This window comes from Bos mutus, chromosome 5 (assembly GCF_027580195.1).
Source record: "Bos mutus isolate GX-2022 chromosome 5, NWIPB_WYAK_1.1, whole genome shotgun sequence".
NCBI lineage: Eukaryota > Metazoa > Chordata > Mammalia > Artiodactyla > Bovidae > Bos > Bos mutus.
The window spans coordinates 50,164,714-50,186,862 of record NC_091621.1 but is presented as its reverse complement, the minus strand read 5'-3'; the positions used below and the strand labels follow the sequence as shown (position 1 = coordinate 50,186,862).

The following is a 22,149-nucleotide window of genomic DNA, read 5'->3' as shown; positions in this document are numbered from 1 at the left end:
TGAAAAAGTCCAGTGGACTCTCGGATAAAAAGAAATATGCGTTCAGGGATGTGTCTGGTATAAAATAGAAGCATTCATACTGCTGAGATAGATGGTGACTGATTAAATGGAAGCAGCCACATGCCCATTCATTTCTCTGAGAATCAGCAGCTGTCGGCTAACAGACACCTTTCTTACACATGCTCTTGCTCAAGTGATAAGAAGTGAAAACAGCTCTAGGCAGGACTATTCTGGGTTCCAGACAATCTATGTTGCTATGAGATCTGAGATTAGCAGTTAGGTTGGTGCCGGATGTTGTCCAGCAGCTGATCATGAAACCTCTAAAAGTTAAATTCATTTCTCAGAAGTCAGCTGTGCATGTGGGCTACAGGAGAAGGTGATTGGATCATTCTGTTTCTTGGGGATTCCCCACCCTCAGCTCAGGGGAATGCAAGGGATTAGTAGCCTCAGTCCTGTAAGGAATTTTTTTTTAGTCATCACATTAATATGCTATAAAATCTCTCCCTGTGTTCCTTGAAGTGCCCCTGATTCAAGTCTTGTCCAGGACTCGATGTTGATAATTTAGAAATTATACCAAAGTACCATTTTAGCTTCTTATCAACCACTGGGTTAATAGGTTCTACTTTGAAGCATGATATATCAAAGTCAAGTAAGTTAGTGAAGAGTGTCCACAAAAGGGCATGTTATGTGGTCTGAGACTTGACTGTGGCAGGCTGGCAGCTGAGCCATCTGGAGGTGAGTGGCGGGGCCTTTGTTCATTTGTGAGTGGTAATTTGCATTCTACAGATGCAAAGTCTATTTAACTGGCTCTCCTGCTATGTAACCCTGGACAAATTATATTTTCTATCTATCAATTTCCTCTTCTATGACATGTGGCTAATAATATAATACCTACCGCATAGCACGTCCCTCATACAGAGTATATGCTCAATCAATATTAGCTATTGTATTACTATTATTTTCTCTGCTATTGTTACAGAAAAGGTCAGTGTACCAGTCTCAAATAAATCATTACCAAAGACTGACTTTAGTAAAGAAGACCAGAAAGCTTGATAGATTAAGCTCCAAGTTCAAGTTTTCACAAGAATGAAGAGGGTGACTGTAGAAGAGTGATCACAGAGGAATTTTTAAAAAGAAAGTAGATCATTCTTGAGAGAGTACTTAGTAGGATTTAAAAAAATCAGAATGTTCCCATTTTCCAGGTTGGTACACTGAATCTTCTGGAGCTGGACTCCACTTATTTATGATACAGAGTCTTAGAATCATAGGTTTCCAAGAAGTCATCAGGGCCACCAAGGAGCCTGCTGGGTGCAGCTTGCCCAAAGTAGCATCTGCAGTATCTGCCTGCTTATCCCATCTCATCTTTTGCTTCCTTCTTATCCTTCCCTAAACACACATGATGTGGCAACACACACAGAAACTCCTGCCCATAAAGAAGAAAAGGCTAAAGAAATTTGGGTTAAGACAGTGATTTAAGTTACATGTCAAGAAAATGAGCTGGGATTTCTTTTTTTTTTCTTCAGCTTTTCAAAAATAGAGGGGGAAAAAATCCCAAACACCAGCTTAATAAATATCCCTGGCATTAGTGGTCTTTTCTCAAGTACTCTGGGCCAAAAGGGCTTCCCAAGTGGCTCAGTGGTAAAGAGTCTGCCTGCCAATGCAGGAGATGCAAGAGAGGAGAGTTCAATCCCTGGGTTGGGAAGATGCCCTGGAGAGGGAAATGGCAGCCCACTCCACTATTCTTGCCTGTAAAATTCCATGGACAGAGGACCCTGGTGGGTTGCAAAGACGTGACTGGGCGAACTTGCAAGTGCTGGACCAAAAGAAATTCACACTAACAGGTGAGTCTTAGTCACTCCCCTTGGATATTGATTTAACCTGTATTAACCACTGTTAGGAAACAGAAGAGCCCTAAGGGTGCAGTGACTCCTCCTTTCAGATTGAAAACATTGAAAATAGAAGATCAAATAGAATATGCCAGAAATGTATAGCTAGCAATATAAGAATCTTCTCTTGAATCCAAAGAAGTCTACAACAATAAAAGAGACTTGGCTCAACAATTACATTTATATACATTTTTTAAATTTTATAAATGTAATTATAATTACATATATAAATATAAATTTATAAATACTTTATAAATATAATTTATAAATGTAATTATCATGTAGAAAATAAGATCAATAGGTATCAATTGGGTGATGTGGTAGCTAGAAAAAGTAACATGATCTTAGGCTACATACATAGATGTATAGCAGCTAAAAACAAGGAGGTTATAGTTTTGCTGCTCTTTCCCTTGATCAGAGCATACTAGAATCTTATATTCTTGTAAGAGGGCTATTCCCTTCAAAGGGCCATAGATACACCAGACCACAACCTGAGAAGAGTGACCAGCATGAAGAAGGAATGTTAAATAAGGTCATATAAGGAGCAGCTGAAGATTCTGAAAGATACTCAGAATAGGGGGCAGAGATACATTTAAATATCCAAGGACAAAGATGCCTATTTTTTGAGCACAGAGGTGGAACAAGGGCCAATATACCAAGCATTAACAACTCATATATACTGAGAATTTGTTACTTATCAGGCACAAACCCAGGCAAAAAAACATGGGTTAATTTATGAGGAATAGATTCCAAGAAATGAGTAGCCAAAGTTGATCAGTTTGGATACAAATTGAAGCCGTCTGGGTTTAGAGGCCACACTCTTAAGTACTATGCAATCTTGCCAATGCAGCAAAATATATGTTAATTCAGTGAAAGAACTCTAACTGTCTGGGATGTTTAAAGAATATGTTATCTTACTCAAAAAGTAGTGAGTTCTCTGTCACTAGGGAGGCCATGTGATTACCTGGCAGCCAAGACTGGGGGCATCTGATCATCTACTCTGACTGCATGTGCCAGTACCCTCTGCAGTCAGGCATGGGCCAGTGGATGAGTTCTGGCTCATGAAACGTGAGTGGATGTGGTACCCATCATACTGGGCTGCCCTTTCAATCACTGTGTGATCCTCACCCCCTTACACCGTTGCTGGCTAAAGCAGGGAAGACCCTGGTTATCTAAGTGAGAACAGAGCCACAAGTTAGAAGGAGCCTGGGTCCCTGAAGGACACTGCCTCCTCCTGCTATCTGCCTTGGAATAAGTTGTGAGTGAGAAATAAACTTCATTGTGATGAAGCCAGTGAAATTTTAAGGTTATTTGTTAAAGTGGTAACCCTATTCTGACTAATACAAAGACAGTACTGTTGGGAGAATTTAAGTACTTGATGAGAGGTTGGCATTTTTCTCTTTTAAAGTCTGCTCAAGTTTGACACTCTTCAATTTGTGAGTAATAAAGCAAAGTGGATTTTGAGAATCCCCCAATAAAGAAAATCACAATCTGATGATCAATACCCTCCTGGACAAAATAAAAATCAAAACTCTGAAAGAAGCAGATTTTGATTTACAGTTGTTAGAATATCTACGTTCTCCAGTCGTGTACAACTCTGTGACCCCTTGGACTGTAGCCCATCAGGCTCCTCTCTCTCTGAGATTTTCCAGGCAAGAGTACTGGAGTCGGTTGCCATTTCCTTCTCTAAATTAGGTCCAGGACCAGCAAATTAAAAAGTATAAACACATGAACAGGAATAAATGACAGGGACTTGCCTGGTAGTCCAGTGGCTAAGACTCTGTCCCCAACACAAGGGGCCCAGGTTCGATCCCTGGTCAGGGAACTAGATCCCATATGCTGCAACTAAGAGTTTGAATGCCACAACTAAAAATACCCTGTGTGCTGCAACTAACTATCCCACATGCCATAACTAAAGATCTGGAGTGCTGCAACTAAGACCCAGTCCAGCTAAATAATTTTTATTTCTTTTTTAAGAAATGATAGGTTTGATCTTCCTTTATCACTCTAAGCAGTGAGTTTGGAAATTCGTTTCTTCCCTGAATTGTAACCAACCACACATCAACACTTTTCAAGATCTTTCTGTGTTGTTGGGTGTTGTCATTATAGACATGCCTGAACTGGCTAAGTCTGCTCCTGCCCCTAGAAAGGGCTCTAAAAAAGCTGTGACCAAGGCCCAGAATAAGGATGGCAAGAAGCGCAAGCGTAACTGCAAGGAGAGCTACTCCGTGTATGTGTACAAGGTGCTGAAGCAAGTCCATCCGGACACCAGCATCTCGTCCAAGGCCATGGGAATCATGAACTCCTTCGTCAACGACATTTTCGAGCGCATCGCTGGCAAGGCGTGGCGCCTGGCGCATTACAACAAGCGCTCAACTATCACATCCAGGGAGATCCATACCGCCATGCACTTGCTGCTACCTGGGGAGCTGGCCAAGCACGCTGTGTCCGAGGGCACTAAGGCTGTCACCAAGTATACCAGCTCCAAGTAAATATAATATGCCTAGCTGCTGTTAACAGAGAAGGCAATGGCACCCCACTCCAGTACTCTTGCCTGGAAAATCCCATGGATGGAGGGCCTGGTGGGCTGTAGTCCATGGGGTCACCAAGAGTCGGACCCGACTGAGTGACTTCACTTCACTTTCACACATCAACACTATCCTGCCAGGCAATCTGTGAGAGGCTAGAAACAAAGTTACAAAAAACCCCAAGCTTTATATTTGAAGAGTTTATAATAAAGGATAGTGGTTTTCAAAGCACTGAGGGCATAACATTTCTCTGGAAACTTGTTAAAAAATGAGGATTCCTGACGTCAAACAGAGCCTCTGTATCAACCTAGAGGGGTGGGGTAGGGAGGGAGATGGGAGGGAGGTTCAAAAGGGAGGGGATATGTGTACACCTATGGCTGAGTCATGCTGAGGTTTGACAGAAAACAACAAAACTCTGTAAAGCAGTTATCCTTCAATAAAAAAATGAAGTTAAAAAAAAAAAAGAGGATTCCTAGAATTTCCTCCAGAGATATTAATTCAGAAGGTGTGGGGAGAGGACCACCAATCAAAATCTAACATAACACCTGTCACACAGTATACACTCAGTAAATAGCTTTGATAAATCAATGGCTGAATTTAGTGAATATGTCCTCTGAATCTAATGCAGAAAGTATATGAACCACCTTGTCTTAAAAGGTTGACCATCAGGGGAAAAAATTTAATCAGGGGTCAATTAAATAAGATAACTGGGCTCTATAGTTCAAAATATTCTGGAAAAAAAAATTAATGCCACTTCTTTATAAAGCTGATATTTGTTTCCTTTTATGAGAAGCTGAACTTAGTATAAAAGTAAGTAAGAAAAAGTCTGGAACCAGAAGGGAAACGGAGACATATCCAGGAATTTTAAGCAGAATGAGGTCATAGGAAGCTGTTGTTTTCCTGCACCTTCCTTTTTTTTTTTTTGAGCAGGAAAATTCCACACAAGAAGCAGACCAGTTGATCTCGCAACTGTGCTCCCATGTCTGGCACTTATCTGGGTCAAGTCAAGGAGAGCTGCCCCCAGGCCCTGGAAATAGACAACCCACCCAGTGGCTGGGACACACAGCACGTACAACCCTTCTTATCGCCAGACGTTCTCCCCCAGCGTCCGTCTGGAAGCAGATTCTCTGCTGAGTAGGCAGCACACCGGACTGACAGAATCACACAGGGCCACCTGAGCAAACAGCCCTTCCCTTCATACATCCATCACCCCGTCCCAGATCCTGGAGGCACCTCCCTTGGTGTTCGTGTAAAGGTACCAAAGGTGTTTTCCTTTCAGAAGGATTTAAGAGAGCAGCCTGTCACTGGGCCTGGGCTCGACTCTTACTGCTGATTTCCTAGGCGTGTACCTTAGCACCAGCTTCATAACCTCTCTGTGCCTCAATTTACTCATCAGTAAGTTGAAGATACCAGGCATACCTACCTCATGGGGTTCTTTAGCAGATTAAGTGAGGAAAGAGATGTAAAGCACAATGCCTGCATGCAATAGTGAAAGTGAAAGTGTCAGTCGCTCAGTCGTGTCCGACTCGTCGCAACCCCATGGACTGTAGCCCGCCAGGCTCCTCCGTTAATGGGGTTTTCCAGGCAAGCATACTGGAGTGGGTTGCCATTTCCTTCTCCAGGGGATCTTTCCAACCCAGAGATTGAACTCTCCTCTCTTGTGTCTCCTGCATTAGCAGGCAGATTCTTTACCATCTGAGCCACCAGGGAAGCCAGTGCATGCAGTAAATGCTAAAGATGTGAACTGTGGCTAGGGGTCAGTCCACAGGACTGTCTAGGACAATCCTGGCTTCAGAGCTGCATGTGCCATGCTACTGCTGGTTTGGGGGCTTCTGTGCCACTGCTGCCCACTGTGGGTAGCTGCCCACTGTGCTTCCCATCAGGCTTCCTGCACTTGAGCACTCTGGGCTATTAGTGGCCCCCAGCCTGCCTCATTGTGGCTCTGTGTTGTAGACCTCCATGTTAATCGTGGCCATTTTTCACACAGTAAATAGCGAATGTTAGTTTCCTTGATGACAGACACACAGAGAAGCACAATTTTTCAGATTCAATTCATAGATCAGTTCTCAATCCTTAAGTCATCTCTCTTGATCTTTGAGTCGCACACTGTAAATTTTGATTATCTCTGTTTTATAGCATCCTTTGTCAGTCTGATCCCATGCAATATGGAGAAATTGAGGTATGGATGACATCATTCAAAAAGCACCTGCAATTTTTTTTTTTTCTCACCAAGTACTTACAGACTTTTCTAAGGTAACTTTCAAAAACCCACTGAAATACTTATTACATGTTTTGCAGATGAGGAAATTAATATTCAAATACATTAAGTATTGGGACCAAGGTCTTATAGCCAGAAAGCAGATAAATGGGTCTTGAACTGAAGTTCTCTTGCACCCCAGCTTGTGCTCATCTCATAACACTGGGAAATGAATCATGAACGAATTTGATCTCATATATTTCCAGTGTTTATTGAATATGTGATTTCTAAAAATCTTACACTCACTCAGTAAGTTCACTGGAAGCCTGCTAACTTCTTGTCCTTTGGCTGTTATCACTGTCTACTTTCCTCTGGGGCTCTACTCTCCTTTAGTAATGTTTTATTGTTATTAAAAAGCATTATTTGACTATAAAGGGGAAAATCATACAGATATGTTCCACAATATGGCTAATCTCAGTATGCAACATCTAATAATTATATAAAAAGCCTTCATATCAAATGTAATCAATGGTCAAATTTAGTAGGAAAGGCTTTTTTATAGATTGAAGTTCTTTCTTCATTTCACATGGCTACTTCATTGAGCTGAAACTTATCTTGCCAATCTGTAGCTTCTCTAGGTAGTATCTGGGATCTATCTGCTGACTGCTGTCTATTGTCATTCAACTTTTAAACATTATTTGAAATATAACTGTCTTCACTTTCCTTGTGTGAACTGAGAACAAATTTTCAGTCTAAATTAAATTTATTAGTTATTTTTTTATTCCTTGATAGAAGAATAAATATTCTTTAATAAATAAATAAATAGCAATATTCTTTAACACTTTGCTTTCCACAAATGAATAACTTGATTGTGATTATTAACTCCTTTTTCCTCCCTCAGCCTGTCAAAGGAGTTACAAGTTAAAATTAGCATGGAGGGATAAGAACAAGGAAAGAGACACATTTGACTTTGAAGGTGGTAAAAAATTTCATGTGATTCAAAATACTGTATATTTCCTGAACATTGGTTAGGTACTCTTGTTGAAAATGTAAAATTAATGTATGTTCTCTTTCTGGGCCTCAAATATTTAGGATCTAGTTGAGGGAACTGGATTTATACATGAAATACAACTGGACAACACTGTGTGTTAGAATAACCATGCACCAAAGTCTTTGGTGCAGACATTTAGTAATATGACGAATCAGGAAAAGGAGACATCACTACAGGCTAGAGTGGGCTGGCAAGATGAGATGAGGAGCTGCCATGTGACTGGAGAAAGGGTGAGATTCAGAGAGAAGAACCAAACAAAAAAATGTGAGGGTGGGGGAAAAGAGGGGAGAAAGAACAGGGGCAAAAAGAAATGAGGAAAAACAGGTTGGCAGGAGGAATGAGGAAGGAGAGAGGCAGGCAGGTAAGCAGCGGATTTTGCACTACAGAAGGCAATAAAACGAGAGGTGGCAATTCCTAAAAGACCATGTTGAGCAAAATGCACTTGCACCCTTGTTGGTGTATCCAGAAATTCAAGTTTGGAAGTTCAGGTTTATATGACAGTAAATATGTGTTTGTGGGGGTGGGGGGGGCAAGGCCAGTAAATATTTACTTCAGTTTTTTAAAAAAGAAAGCTATTCCCCACTATGAAATATTTCTCAAAACCCTGGTTTCAAAACACTTGTTCCACTTCTCCAAGCCACATAAAGGAACATGCTTTTTGCCCAAACTCTCTGACCTTACATTAACCAGTCTCTCCACTGAGTCTGCTCTTGAGCTCTCTTTAGCTCCATGTGTTTCTTGTCTTTAAATAAACCTCCTAGATGATATTCTTACAAAGATATTCAAACAATTCAGTGTCAACTTCTTCATAAACTTTACCAGGAATGGCATTTGTAGGAGGAGATCAAGAATCAAAAATGAACTCTCCCTCTCTCTCATACTTCCTACGTCCAAATTTTGTATGAGTTCTATTAGGAAAAGTTTCTTCTCATGTTCAGAACTCTTCTACACCATAGACTAATTTGAGAAACGAGTGTATCTGCTCTGGCTGAAAATGAGAGCAAGGTACTGCCTAATTCTGGGAAGTCACTAGAGAGTAATAATAAGAGCCGACTCGCTGGAAAATACCCTGATGATGGGAAAGACTGAAGGCCAGGAGAAGAGGATGACAGGATGAGATGGTTGGATGGCATCACTGACTCAGTAGATGTTTGAGCAAGCTCCAGGAGATAGTGAAGGACAGGGAAGCCCGATATGCTGCAGTTCATGGGGTCACAAGAGTCGGATATGACTGAGTGACTGAAAAACAACAACAACAATGGTTATAACACACCTTTAATTGCTAGGGCTTCCCTGGTGACTCAGACAGTAAAGAATCTACCTGAAATGCAGAAGACCTGGGTTCAATCCTTGAGTCAGGAAGATGCTCTGGAGAAGGGAATAGCTACCCACTCCAGTATTCTTGCCTGGAGAATTCCATGGACAGAGGAGCCTGGTGGGCTACAGTCCATGAGGTTGCAAAGAGATGGGCATGACCGAGCTATCAAAACATACACACACACACACACACACACACACGCACACATTGTATTCTGAGGGCATCCGGATTATCTGGGACCTTGTTAATGAGGATTCCTGAGCTTACTTTCAGAGACACTAATTCAGAAGGTGTGCGCTACACAGTAGGTACCTTTGTAGGTACCACCTAGCCTTCAAGACGTAAATGTGAAGGAGTTATAGCTGTACCTACCTCATATGATTGTTAGGTGATTTAAATGAGATTTTATATGTAAGTAAAAACCAGCAAACCCAGTAAACTTTACATGTTTCACACAGAAATCAATATGCTTGTAGTTATTAGGATTCTTACTATTCAAATATTTGAATAAAAAAGTGCTCAGCTGAGAAACACCAACAGTAGTAGATTATTCTGACAGATCAAAACCTTACAGCTAGTCACCCCACTTCACACATGTTCCCCTCACCAAGAGTTTATGTAATGTCTAATGTTGCTAAACTTAGTGACTTATATTAATTTTCTACTTTGGGATGATATCTACTCAATAGTAATTGTGTTTCTAAATATGGGATGCATTTTTAACTGACTGAGTTTTGTACCACTTTTTGTCAACTTTTAACTATAATTCAGCTTAAAACAAAACAATGCATTTTCTTTCCACTGTTAATCGAATTAATGAAAGTTGACTTTATGAGCAAAATCCTAATTTATGAATGTTTCCATTGTCTTTCCTGTTAAGGACATTAGTACTTGACTATCTTGTAGCAAACAATTTGCATGGGATGGAATTTTATTATACATATTTTCAAGTAGTAGAATGTATTAGATTTCACCCAGATGATCTTTTAGTGAATTATTTAATCTGGCTTAAATTTTCTAAATTTTCTTAATTTTCTTAATTTTCTCCAGTTATGAAATGTATAAATGATTTTATGATAATGCTACAGATTCATGTAAACATATAAGATTATAACCGGGATTTAATGTCTTTCTGTAAACTATAACTTAAACAAGGACTTGTCAGGACAAAGGCAAGCACATATTTTATAAATGCTATGTTTCTTGAAACAGTCTATGCTTCTTGGGAGAAAATCACTAACTGCTTACCTCCTGGGACCAAGGACCTGACGTCCCTGAAGTCACAGCACACTTCACACTCATCTCCACGTGGAAATAGGTGGCCACTGTTGGATTCTAGTGAGAATGACACCTCTGGAATATCTCAGCTTCACAATCCCAGTTAGAGCCCTCTGAGAATCTGCTCACATAGTGGCAAACAATATCTTTAAGAGATGATATTCCTAGAATGAATCCATTTCTAAAATTAAAGAGGAAAACAATTATGGGGAGTGAGGAGGTGAGGTAACATTCTACCAGAAGGAAAGGCTAATGCTCTCCAAAAAAAAAGACAGTATAACCTGCAAGGACGGTCCTAAACCTCAGGAAAAAAAAACAAAAGATTTGAATTTGGATCATATTATTTCACATAGCTCATATAACGATGACTTTCATGCAGATTTCCTGGCAAAATCATTCGTGAGAAAGATGGTGGTATTCTCAGTATATGGGGTATGAGGTAGGGGCACATGGGGACTGAGGGGTCCTGGGGATATGGGTCTCTCGGTGTTAAAACCAGGAAAGTCCTAGGCAAACCTGGACGAGCTGGTGTCTGCATGTGCGTCTCCCCAACTAGATGGCCAATCAAAGCTTCCCCACACACTCCAGCAAGTTACTGCACTGTTCACACAACTTTGCTGCTCAGGTTGGCCCAAAGCTAAATTGCAACAAGAGTGGATGCTTCGGCGGTGTTGCTTCAGTTCCCTTTTTTGGCATCTGTTCCTCCTTCTCACTACTCTTGTTTGTTGAAGGTCCTGACATTTTTTTTCCTTCCCAAGAGCAGTTCAAGGTGACCTTTCTTTAAGCTCTTTCCCAAGCGACTTCTATGAGGTCAAAGTCTTACTTCTATTTCATTTGTTAAACTATGTAAAGCATGTGCATGGTTCCAAAATAAACCTATATACTAAATAAAAAAGTCAAATCATCCTTGCTCCTGGTGGCTCATGGCCTTGTTTCCTGCCATGTGAAGCAGACCACTTGCTCCGTTTAATGTGTGGTGAGCTGAGAAGCACCTCTTCTAGGTAATAAAATACTATGTAGAAGAATGTGCCTTTAAGATAATCCTCGAGAAGAAGACATCTTAGTAGTATGACAGAGGTGTGGCGAGGAGAGAATATTCTGTAAGGCAGAACCTTCCCCACCCTCAGAACAACTGTCTGCCTGGTAACCTGCATGCCTTACACAGCATGGCACCACCAGTGGTACACCGTGATGGATACACACATAATGCCAAGCTTCGTAATGGTTAGATTCATTTAAAAGGCACTGCATCATACCTTTCGGAGAGTCTCAAGCTTCCTTCCATTCCAAATATGAGTCCATTATAAGTGGATCTCAAAAGCAATTGTAGCAAGGAAGCCCATGTCCATAAATATTTCAATGTCTCCCATGAAATGTGTTCCTATTATTACCCACACTATTGTGTGTACAGGATTCTGCACAAACTAGAGACTCAATAATTATTGATTGGCCAACGAAGGGTCATTATCTAATGTACCATGATCATTTATGCCAGAGACCCACAGGAATCAGCCTGATCCCACACTTTTTCTTTTAAATTTTGAGACAGGAACAGATAGTATCTCATCTTGAGTTCCTTGTGGAAGTAGAGAATGTGAAAAGAAATAAAAGGTAGCATAAATGTGGAGTCATAGGAAAGAATGAGAATAAAGAAAGTAGACATAAGATCAGAAGAAAGAAATCAGACTATTAAAAACTGAGAATTCTTTTTAATACCTAAATGCACATTCTTTTAAAGAAAAAGATTCAAAACAGCAAAGCTTCTCTCTTCTTGGCAGCAAAAAATTTATTGCCAAGGCCGAAAGGAGATGAATAGTAGAATCAAATCTAAAGTACCTGAAATTTAAAACGAGCCAATTTATGTTTCATTTAAGAGAAGCAAACAGATGGGCCAGATAATAATTTCAAAATCTAGTTTACAAAGAGAAAAACAAATCTGGAACCCCAAGTCAAATGAGTTAGAAATAAAAAACAAAGCAATAAAAAGAAATAAACATGTACAGAAGCTACAACCACCTCCTTCAGCTTATCCAATGCTGGAACTTTTCTTTCTCCCCAGCTTCATTTCACCTCCAGGGCAGAGGCAGGGTGGACACCATGGGTTTGTCACTTCCCCAGATGGCATCAAATTCATAAATTACAAACTCCAGGAGAAGGGAGGAACCTTAGTAAAGGCTAAAGTTCTCCTTGGGTCTCCAACATGGACTTCAAAAGAAAACCAAAATGTCTGCACTGGTACAGCCACCATAGAGAACATTATGGAGATTCCTTAACAAACTAGGGATAAAATTACCATATGATCTAGCAATCCCACTGTTGGGCACATAGCCTGAAAAAAATTACAATCCAGAAAGACACATGCACCCCAATGTTCATTATAGCACCATTTACAATAGCCAGGACTGGAAGCAACCTATATATCCATGGACAGATAAATGGATAAACAACTTGTAGTACATAATGGAATATTACTCAGCCACATAAAGGAACAAATTTGAGTCAGTTTTAGTGAGGTGGATGAGCCTAAAGCCTGTTATACAGAGTGAAGTAAGTCAGAAAATCAAATATCACACATTAGTGTATACATATGGGATCTAGAAAATAGTACTGGTGAACCTCTTTATAGAGAAGAAATGGAGACACAGTCATAGAGAATGGTCTGGTAGACATAACATGGGAAGGAGAGGGTAAGACAAATTGGAAAAGTAGCCTTGACATATATATACTATCGTGTGTAAAATACATAACTAGATGGAAGCCGCTGTGTAACACCGGGAGCCCAGCCTGGTGCTCTGTGATGACCTCGAAGGGTAGAATGGGGTAGGGGAGGCACAAGAGGGATGGGGTATATATGTAATTATGACTGATTCACATTGCTGTATGGCAGAGACCACCACAGCATTGTAAAGCAATTGTCCTCCAATTAAAAAAAAAAAAAAAGAATATCTTCAGATCTATGAGCTTGAACCATGCAAAACTATAGTTTTTCTAAGTTTAAAAAAAAAAAGTGCGTGTTTGCAATTTCAAAGGATTGAATCTAATATATTATGATTTGACTAAAGACAAATTAAGATCTTAAACATATGTGGCTAACTATAAAAGTAGTTATATTCTTACTTATATAATTAAACCAAAGATAGTTTCCTTTGGTCACTAATTCTTCTGACACAGGTCTGAACTCAAGTCCAGGAGTCAAAATGTGCAGGTCTCGGCCATTTCTCATGTTGCTCCTGTTCTGCTGCCGGGGTCAGTCATCTGGTTCTGAGTTGTCATGTGAAACATCTGCTGTAGCTGCGCTTTCTCTTGTTGGGTGGTTTTCGTTCTCAGGCTTCATTGGCTTTATCTGTACGCTGTGTGCAGTGGTTCTAGTTTCCAAATCAGTGTTGCTGTTGTTATGATGGCTGCTTTCCCACACAACACAGCTTTCTCCTACTCTCACCTGCACATTTCACTTTTCCTCCTGTGCGGCCGTCACCCTGGAAACACAGCCAGAAAGCATCCTCTCTGTCTGAACATTTCCTTTGCCTGCTGTCATGTAGACAGACGCTTGCTCCTTGGAAGAAAAGCTATGACAAGCCTAGGCAACATATTAAAAAGCAGAGACATCACTTTGCCAACAAAGATCCAGATAGTCAAAGCTATGGTTTTTCCAGTAGTCATGTATGGATGTGAGAGTTGGACCCTAAAGAAGGTTGAGTGCCAAAGGATTGATGCTTTAGAACTGGGATGCTGGAGAAGATTCTTGAGAGTCCCTTGGAAAGCAAGGAGATCAATCCAGTCAATCCTAAAGGAAATCAACCCTGTATGTTCATTGGAAGGATTGATACTGAAGCTGAAACTCCAATACTTTGGCCACCTGATGCCAAGGACTGACTCATTGGAAAAGACCCTAAAGCTTGGAAAGATTGAAGGCAGGAGGAGAAGAGGGTGACAGAGGATGAGATGGCATCGTTGACTCAATGGACCTGAGTTTGAGCAAACTTTGGGAGATAGTGAAGGACAAATGAACCTGGCGTGGTACAGTTCATGGGTTGCAAAGAGCTGGACACAACTTACTGACTGAACAATAACAATGTACACATAGGTAGTTCTTTGCTTTTCCCCTGAAATTGCGTTGTTTGGAAGGCAAACTTTTTAGCAAGGACACTGAGAAGAGAATTCCATCAAAAGGCAATGTTACTACCTCTCTCATTGCCTAGTTCCCAGGAACAAGATCCAAGAACTCACAGAATCACCACTTTGTTTTTCCTTCTAAGTTTAAAATTTTTTTTAAAAACTTGATATAACTTTTCAAGGTGACTTTCCCTTTATAGTTACTACAAAATATTGGCTCCATTCCTCATGTTGTACAATATATCCCTGAGCCTGTCTTGCACCCAAGAGTTTGGGCCTCCCCTGCCCCTAACCCTATGCTTCCCCTCCCCCAGTGATAACCACTAGTTTATTCTTTACAATGCTGAGTCTGTTTCCTTTATGTTGTATTAACTAGTTTGTTATACTTTTTAGATTCCATGTATAAGTGATAATCATACAGTATTGGGTTGGCCAAAAAAGTTTGTTCAGGCTTTTCTATAACATCTTAAGGAAAAATCCAAACAAAATTTTTGGCCAATGCAATATTTATATTTCTCTGTCTGACTTATTTCATTTAGCATAATACTCTCCAAATTGATCCATGTTGCTCCTGCTAATCACTTTTAACTGAAGTTCAAGTTCAGGCTGAGCTGGGGTGAACGAAATCGAGTTTGAGTACTGATTAAAACCTTTGGGTCACTATAAAATCAAGTACACAAACCATCAACAAGTCTTCACTGCCAATTACATAAAGAAATAAGGAGTCACTAATCAGTTAGTCTGTATGTTGACTATAGTTCAAAATTCAGGGTTGTGATTAAATGTATGTAAAGAAGGGGAGGCATGTGAATGGGGATAATTGTCCTCCTGATGGGGGTGTGCTTATCATTTGAGAGAATCCCAGGCCATTAGCCTATGCATGTCAGGGGTTCAACAACTGTACTTTATAACAAAGCACTCGGAAGATCTCATAGAAGTTGCAAAAAAATTTTCCAGTACCCATTGCTTTATTACAGATGACATTTAATGGACAAAATTGGAATGAGCAGGATTAAATATGCCAAAAGCAAAGGAGAAAAGGAAAGATATAAGCATCTGAATGCAGAGTTCCAAAGAATAGCAAGGAGAGATAAGAAAGCCTTCCTCAGTGACCAGGGCAAAGAAACAGAGGAAAACAATAGAATGAAAAAGACTAGAGACTTCTTCAAGAAAATTAGAGATACCAAGGGAACATTTCATGCAAAGATGGGCTCGATAAAGGACAGAAATGGTATGGACCTAACAGAAGCAGAAGATATTAAGAAGAGGTGGCAAGAATACACAGAAGAACTGTACAAAAAACATCTTGACGACCCAGATAATCACAATGGTGTGATCACTCATCTAAACGCAGACATCCTGGAATGTGAAGTCAACTGGGCCCTAGGAAGCATCACTATGAACAAAGCTAGTGGAGGTGATGGAATTCCAGTTGAGCTATTTCAAATCCTGAAAGATGATGCTGTGAAAGTGCTGCACTCAATATGCCAGCAAATCTGGAAAACACAGCAGTGGCCACAGGACTGGAAAAGGTCAGTTTTCATTCTGATCCCAAAGAAAGGCAATGTCAAAGAATGCTCAAACTACTGCACAATTGTACTCATCTTACATGCTAGTAAAGTAATGCTCAAAATTCTCCAAGCTAGGCTTCAGCAATACGTGAACTGTGAACTTCCAGATGTTCAAGCTGGTTTTAGCAAAGGCAGAGGAACCAGAGATCAAATTGCCAACATACGTTGGATCATTGAAAAAGCAAGAGAATTCCAGAAAAACATATATTTCTGTTTTATTGACTATGCCAGAGCCTTTGACTGTGTGGATCACAATAAACTGTGGAAAATCTTGAAAGAGATGGGAATATCAGGCCACCTGACCTGCCTCCTGAGAAATCTGGATGCAGGTCAAGAAGCAACAGTTAGAACTGGACTTGGAACAACAGACTGGTTCCAAATAGGAAAAGGAGTATGTCAAGGCTGTATATTATCACCTTGCCTATTTAACTTACATGCAGAGTACATCATGAGAAACACTGGGCTGGATGAAGCACAAGCTGGAATCAAGATTGCTGGGAGAAATATCAATAACTTCAGATATGAGATGACACCACCCTTATGGCAGAAAGTGAAGAATAACTAAACAGCCTCTTGATGAAAGTGAAATAGGAGAGTGAAAAAGTTGGCTTAAAGCTCAACATTCAGATAATAAGATCATGGCATCTAGCCCCATCACTTCATGGCAAATAGATGGGGAAACAGTGGCTGACTTTATTTTTGGGGGCTCCAAAATTACTGCAGATGGTTATTGCAGCCATGAAATTAAAAGACGCTTACTCCTTGGAAGCAAAGTTATGACCAACCTAGACAGCATATTCAAAAGCAGAGACATTACTTTGCCAACAAAGATCCTTCTAGTCAAGGCTATGGTTTTTCCTGTGGTCATGTATGGATGTGAGAGTTGGACTGTGAAGAAAGCTGAGTGCCGAAAAATTGATGCTTTTGAACTGTGGTGTTGGAGAAGACTCTTGAGAGTCCCCTGGACTGCAATGAGATCCAACCAGTCCATTCTAAAGGAGATCAGTCCTGGGTGTTCTTTGGAAGGACTGATGCTGAAGCTGAAACTCCAGTACTTTGGCCACCTCATGCAAAGAGTTGACTCATTGGAAAAGACTCTGATGCTGGGAGGGATTGGGGGCAGGAGGAGAAGGGGACAACAGAGGATGAGATGGCTGGATGGCATCACCGACTCAATGGACAAGAATTTCGGTGAACTCCAGGAGTTGGTGATGGACAGGGAGGCCTGGTGTGCTGCAATTCATGGGATCGCAAAGAGTCAGACTGAGTGACTGAACTGAACTGAAGCTTCAAATTAGCATAGTTTCATTATTTATCATTTAATTGACTCTGACATAAAAATGATTGTGGAAAACATCCAGGCATACAGTCAGCCTTCAACTTACACAGACTCAGGAGCAGATTATGGCCCTCGTCTGTGTGGTACTTTGGTACCATGTATTCCTGATTTCAAAGCACAGATTCAAAATCAGAAAAAATAATACAGTAACTGTAAAGACAGAGACCTTGGAATTGCATTAAATGTGTCATTTGGTGGGATGGCTTGAAATTTTAATTTGTATATAAAATTTCAAACAGTGAAGCAGAATTAAGTGCAAGATGTAATATTTTTGGTTTTTAACCATAAATTTTTAATACCTGAAATATTTTCCAAGCTCCCACAGTATCATTAAAAGTATAATTTCCTTTCTTTATAGAATTGACATTTGTTTTACAACTAAAGATTTACTTTACATTTGTTTTACAACTAAACATTTCTGGGAGAAATATCAAAACCTCAGACTTGCAGATGACACCACCTTTATGGCAGAAAGTGAAGAGGAACTAAAAAGCCTCTTGATGAAAGTGAAAGAGGAGAGTGAAAAAGCTGGCTTAAAATTCAACATTCAGAAAATGAAGATCATGACATCTGGTCCCATCACTTCATGGCAAATAGATGGGGAAACAGTGAGAGACTTAATTTTTTTGGGCTCCAAAGTCACTGAAGATGGTGACTGCAGCCATGCAATTAAAAGATGCTTACTCCTTGGAAGAAAAGTTATTACCAACATAAACAGCATATTAAAAAGCAGAGACATTACTTTGCTGACAAAGGTCCATCTAGTCAAGGCTATGGTTTTTCCAGTAGTCATGTATGGATGTGAGAGTTGGACCATAAAGAAAGCTGAGTGCCAAAGAATTGATGCTTTTGAACTGTGGTGTTGGAGATGATTCTTGAGAGTCCTTTGGACTGCAAAGAGATCAAACCAGTCAATCCTAAAAGAAATTAGTCCGGAATATTTATTGGAAGGACTGATGCTAAAGCTGAAGTTCCAATAAGCTTTGGCGACCTGATGCCAAGGACTGACTCATTGGAAAAGACTCTGATGCTGGGCAAGATTGAAGGCAGGAGGAGAATGGGATGACAGAGGATGAGGTGGTTGGATGGCATCACCAACTCGATGGACATGGGTTTGAGCAAGCTCAGGGAGTTGGTGATGGACAGGGAAGCCTGACATGCTGCAGTCCATGGGGTCACAAAGAGTTGACCATGACTGAACGACTGAACTGAACTTAAAAACTAAAGAATCAGAAAAAGAATAATTTTCACTGATTATTATAGGATTATTACTGAAAATAAATTCGGGGAATAGAGGAAGAGGGTGTAGAAAATGTTTCATTTGAGTGACAAACACACAAGCATATCATTGCCTCCAGGGAACGCTTAAGATGGAACTAGGAACTCACTCGCATTGTCACCCTCCTAGAAGGCTCTGTGACAGATGGCAGAGCTTGGGCCACAGGAGACCTAGGGAAAGATCACCACTTGGAGCCCAGAGAACCAGGTTCCAGCAACACTTCAAGAGGAGCCTCCTTTTTTTTCTTATAAGCACCAGCCTTCAGCAGCCACAGTGGAAACACTTTGAGGGAGACCTCTGATTTTAAAAAATATTACCTCTATCTTTGCAAATTATGAGCTCTCAGACATTTTTTCTTCCAGTTTTATAGAGATATAATGGACATATAGCACTGTATAAGTTTGGGGCTTCCCTGGTGCAGACATGGGTTCGATCCTTGGGTCAGGAAGATCTCCTGGAGAAGGATATGGCAACTGACTCCCGTATTCTTGCCTAGGAAACCCCATGGAAAGAGGAACCTGGTGGGCTATAGCCCATGGGGTTGCAAAAGAGTTGGACACAACCTAGTGACTAAACACTAAGAACTGTATAAGTTTAAGGTGTACAGCATAGTGATTTCACTTACATACATCATGAAATGATCGCACAATAAGTTTAGTGAACATTCATCATCTCATACAGATACAAAACTAAAGAAAGAGGGGGAAATGCTTTCCTGTGATGAGAACCCTTAAGATTTACTCCCTAACAACTTTCATATATAACACACAGCAGTGCTGATTATATTCACCATGCTGTACATTACATCCCTAGAACTTATATAACTGGAAGTTTGTATATTTTGACCACCTTCATTCAATTCTCCCCCCCCCCCACCTCCCACCTCTGGCACCCAGAAATCTAATCTACTTTCCTATGATTTTATTTGCTTGTTTATATTTGAAGTATAATTGACCTACATCACTATGTTAGTCCCTGTTACATGACATAGTGATTTGGTATTTCTATGCATTCCAAATGATCACCATGATAAGTCTAGTTAGCATCCATCCCCATACTAAGATATTACATAATTATTGACTATATTGCCCACATTGTAAATTTCATACTCTTGGCTCATTTATTTTGCAAGTGGATGTTCATACCTCTTAACCTCCCTCACCTATTTCTCTCCTCCACACACTCCCTCCCCTCTGGCAACCACCTGTTTGTTCTCTTTATCTATGACTCCGTTTCTGTCTAGTTATGTTTGTTCGTTTGCTTTGCTTTTTTTAGATTCCCCATGTAAGTGAAATCATACAGCATTTATCTTTCTCTGTCTATTGTGTTTCACTTAGCATAATACAGTCTAGGTCCATTCATGTTGCGCCAATAGCAAGATTTCATTCCTTTTTATTGAACCCCCAGGCTTTAAAATGCTACAGAGGAAAATGAGGCTGACTGTTCTCATCTGCACATCTGAATGACAAAGAGGCAACCAGGCACTGTGAGCAGAGCAAAGGCTCTGGCTTCTGATTGCCTGCTCTGTAGGGCAGGTCCACCGCTGCCTGGCAGTGCAGAGGGCATGTATTCAACTTCTCTAGAATTGTTTCTCAAGTCTAAATTATTCTTACCTCACAGCAATGCTGGGAAGATGCAATGAGACAAAGTGAATATAAAACAGGACCTGACTCATAGTAGCATCATGATGTAGCCTGCTGTATACACAGCAAAAAAGAGAAATCACCTAGAATGCTTTTTCTGGAAAAAAAAAAAAAAAAAAATTGAAGGGAGAAGATAGGTGTGAAAAACCCAGCTGGAAAAGAACCAGGAGAAATGACTCAGAAAGGGGGTCCCATAGGTCCTGATCTGCCTGGAACAGCCCTAATTGAGGCTGGCTAGCTCTTCATCTTTTTGACTCAATGGTCATGAGTTTAAGAAAACTCTAGGAGATTGTGAAGGACAGGAAGTCTGGCGTGCTGCAGTCCATGGGGTCGCAGAGAGCCAGACACGACTTAGCAACTGAACAACAACAAGCCTTCATCATGATGAAATGTCCCACTTTGGATAACACTAGAACTACTTCAAGGGTCAAGTAATAATAGAACTTTCTTCCATTTCAAAGAGGAAAATAAGCTCAAAAAGCATGAAATACTTTACTGATGGTCACAGGTAGTAAATAAGAGAAACTCCAGGCTTGTCCTGAAATCAAGCAAAGGAATAGGAAGAATCACCTAATAATCCCAACTGTCCTTGTCTGGCCCCAGCCAGGACTAGATCACGTCTACCTCTGTAGATTCTCTCTCCAGCTCCAGCTGAATCCTAGATTTCTGTAACCTCAGAGTCATCATGCAAAAATATAGGCCAGAGGGTAAGTAGCCCCTACCCTAGGATCAGGATTATTTAGGCATTTTTGTTGCCTGGTTATGATCATTTCAAAACATGCAGTCATGTGAATCCCAAGCCACTGGTCACCTAGACCTTTTTGTTTCATCCTGCTTTGACAGATTGCTTGCCTACCAGTCTTTGGTCTTCCCTTCGTTAGTATCTGATTAGGAGTCCTTTAGCTGTAAGTGACATAAACCCAGATCAAATTGCAAAAATTTATGAGCTCAGAGAACCAAGAAGTCCATGAGTACAACTGGCTTTAGAACTAGTTGGATCCAGGGACTTCCCTGGTGGTCCAGTGGCTCAGACTCCGTGTTCCCAATGCAGGCAGCTCTGGTTGAATCCCTGGTCAGGGAATTATATCCCACACAATGCAACTAAGAGTTTCATGCTGCAACTAAAGATCTTGCATGCTACAACTAAGACCTAGTGCAGCTAAAATAAAGAAGTAAATAAAGAAATGTTTAAAGAAAGAAAAGAACTAGCTAGATCCAAGACCAGATGATGTGATAGAACGTGATCCGGCATCCCCAACCTCTTGCATGCTTTTCATTCTACTGGATTCTTTTTCAGACAGGCTGTCCCCAGTGAGGTGGCAAAACAGCCTCTGGTGGCCCCAGATCCATACAATACCAGCTTAGTATTCCCAAAAGGACAACTTCTCTCTCCCCACGGTCCAACCGAAGGCCCGGGAGTGTGTTTCACAGCACAGACCTGGGTTAGGAGGTACCCATCCTGAGACAGGGGTCTCAAATGCTCTGAACTGACCAGTTCTGGCTATCTGGTCACCCTGGGAGGTCCCACTCAATCTGAGAGAAAGGAAATAGATACTAAACAGAAGCAAGATTTCCTTGTACAGGCCACTCAGATGTATGGAGCACCTGATTTCCATTATGATTCCATTGGGGTGATCCGTTTACTGGGGCTGTAACTCCTTAAACCTCAAACCTACCTTTCCTTCAACCTCTGGATGCCCAGGTCCCAGCTCTGTATCCTTCCATCGTTAAGTGCTTCCCCCCTATGACACACAGGAGAATCTTTGAAAAACAGAGCTACAGAGGACCTCAGAGCTGCTGTAACCACTTTTGTTGGGAAAGAAGGCTGCAGCAGCTCTGTGGAATCCATGACATAATACACTGCTGCTTTATGAGCTCTCCCAATGTGGTTAGACTGGAGAGAACCAAATGCAGGGTCAGAAATCCCAAGGAAACAAGAACAGCTG

General features: G+C 40.8%; 1 protein-coding gene across 1 annotated transcript; it reads left to right on the top strand.

Annotated features, from left to right (window-relative positions):
• Window positions 1–3,997: 3,997 nt before the first annotated feature.
• Window positions 3,998–4,378, top strand: LOC106701387 (histone H2B type 2-E). The gene has a single exon (XM_014481885.2). The coding sequence runs from the start codon at window positions 3,998–4,000 to the stop codon at window positions 4,376–4,378; it is 381 nt and encodes a 126-aa protein (XP_014337371.1).
• The last annotated feature ends 17,771 nt before the right edge of the window (window positions 4,379–22,149 follow it).